Source organism: Mesitornis unicolor, unplaced genomic scaffold, assembly GCF_000695765.1.
Source record: "Mesitornis unicolor isolate BGI_N332 unplaced genomic scaffold, ASM69576v1 scaffold15069, whole genome shotgun sequence".
Lineage (NCBI taxonomy): Eukaryota > Metazoa > Chordata > Aves > Mesitornithiformes > Mesitornithidae > Mesitornis > Mesitornis unicolor.
The window spans coordinates 1,524-3,312 of NW_010209369.1; the positions used below are offsets into that span (position 1 = coordinate 1,524).

The 1,789-nt window shown below is 59.1% G+C and overlaps 1 protein-coding gene across 1 annotated transcript in view; it reads left to right on the forward strand.

Moving 5' to 3' along the window:
• LOC104547249 (von Willebrand factor C and EGF domain-containing protein-like) overlaps positions 1–1,585 on the forward strand; it is a gene marked incomplete at both ends in the record, with an annotated part of 3,067 nt that extends 1,482 nt beyond the window's left edge. The window contains 5 exons of the mRNA XM_010192861.1: positions 70–166; positions 895–977; positions 1,149–1,239; positions 1,325–1,407; positions 1,495–1,585. Of these exons, the coding sequence (XP_010191163.1) occupies positions 70–166; positions 895–977; positions 1,149–1,239; positions 1,325–1,407; positions 1,495–1,585 (445 nt within the window). The remainder of the gene's footprint in view (positions 1–69; positions 167–894; positions 978–1,148; positions 1,240–1,324; positions 1,408–1,494) is intronic.
• Between the last annotated feature and the right edge of the window lie 204 nt (positions 1,586–1,789).

Here is a 1,789-nt window from a genome sequence, read left to right on the forward strand (position 1 = left end):
GCTTTGTGGGCTTTAAACCCCCCATTTTTGGGCCGCCTGAGGCCTCTGTCAAGTGCTTCTCTCCTGCAGGCAGATGGCTCGGTGAGCTGCAAGCGGACGGACTGCGTGGAGACCTGTCCCTACCCCATCCGCGTCCCTGGGCAGTGCTGCCCCGACTGCTCTGCAGGTGATGGGGGTGGTGGGTGCTGGTTGGAGGAGTGCTGGGTCCTCTGTGTCCCCTTCTGCATCCTCTTCTGTGTCCCTGTTGTGGTTTATGCAGTTGCTCCATCACCCGATGACTCGTCCCCACCTGGGGAGAAGGGTCAGGAAAAGGAAAGGAGATCCATGGGATGGAATGGAAATAGATTTAGTAGTAGCAGTAAGAGTAATGTAAAGTATACAGAGCTATACTCAGCCAATACTGTGGGGAGCAGGCCTCAGGGGTAGGACAGTAGACAAGTCCCTCTCGAGATGTCAGCCATGGAGGAAGGAATAAGGAGAAGGAAGGAGCAAACTCCCCAGTTTATAGTGAATGTGATGTTTATGGTATGGCATAGTATTAATTGGCCAGCCTGAGGTCAGCTTGGGGTTAACTTCCCTGGGTTTCTGCTCCCTCCAGCCTCTGCACATGTTTATCTCAAGGCCACTGAAGGCCTTGAGCATCACATACCAGCATCAGCTGAAAACTAACAGAGTCTCATCGCTTTGTTCACATGAAATAGGGTGGTGTAGTCCTTACAAACATTGCAGCTTTCCTCAGCAGAAAACGCTCAAATTCTGTCCCAGTAAACCAGGACAGACCCCTTCTACAGCCCCTTCTACATCTGGACCCAGCCAGCCTGGGTGTAAGCAGAGGGGTCTCCTGGAAGTCCTCAAGCCACCTGGAGACCACAAGTGCCCCTCTCCTCCATGCAGGCTGCACCTACATGGGAAGGATCTTCTACAACAACGAGACCTTCCCCTCCGTCCTGGACCCCTGTCTCAGCTGCATCTGCCTGGTGAGGGCTGTGCCGGGGACCGCGCGATGCTTTCACCTCCTGCCCCTTGGGCTGAACCCCAGTTTTTTCCTCCATTGCAGCAAAAAGCTCCCGGGCGTTTTGGGGTTGCCCCTTTTATTCCCTGGCGGGCGCTAACGCCCAGTCCTCGCGCGTCTCTCCCGTCTCTCGCAGCTGGGCTCGGTGGCCTGCTCGCCTGTGGACTGTGCCATCTTCTGCACCTACCCCTTCCACCCCGAGGGCGAGTGCTGCCCCGTCTGTAACGGTAGGAGCTGGGAGGGTTTAGGGGGGGAGCTGTGGATCCTCTCCTCCCACCCCGTGAGCCTCTCACGCTGCCTCGCTCCCCACAGACTGCAACTACCAGGGTAGGAAGGTGGGGAATGGCCAAACCTTCACCCCTGAGGGACAACCCTGCACCCGCTGTACCTGCCAGGTGAGTGGGGTGCCCATGCCCACGGGGTAACGGTGGCAGAGGGGACAGTGGGGGTGGCTCGCCCCTAAATTTGTCGTTCGCTGCCAGCTCGGGGAGGTGAGCTGTGAGAAGAGGCTGTGTCCACGCTCCTGCGCAGAGCCCCTCGCGCTGCCCGCTGCCTGCTGCCCGCCCTGCCAAGGTAACAGGAGGTGCCTGGTGGCCGGGCCTGGCTCGGGACCCCCACTGCTGCAGCACCCCAGGGTGGTTGGGTCCCACTCCGCTCCCCCGGGGTGGAGGTGGTTGCTAACCAAAAGCATCTCTCCATTAGCTGCAGATGTCCGGCTCCCGCTGCAGAGCAGTGACCCAGCCCCGTCCCTGTCCCCAGCCCCCAAGGACTCACCCA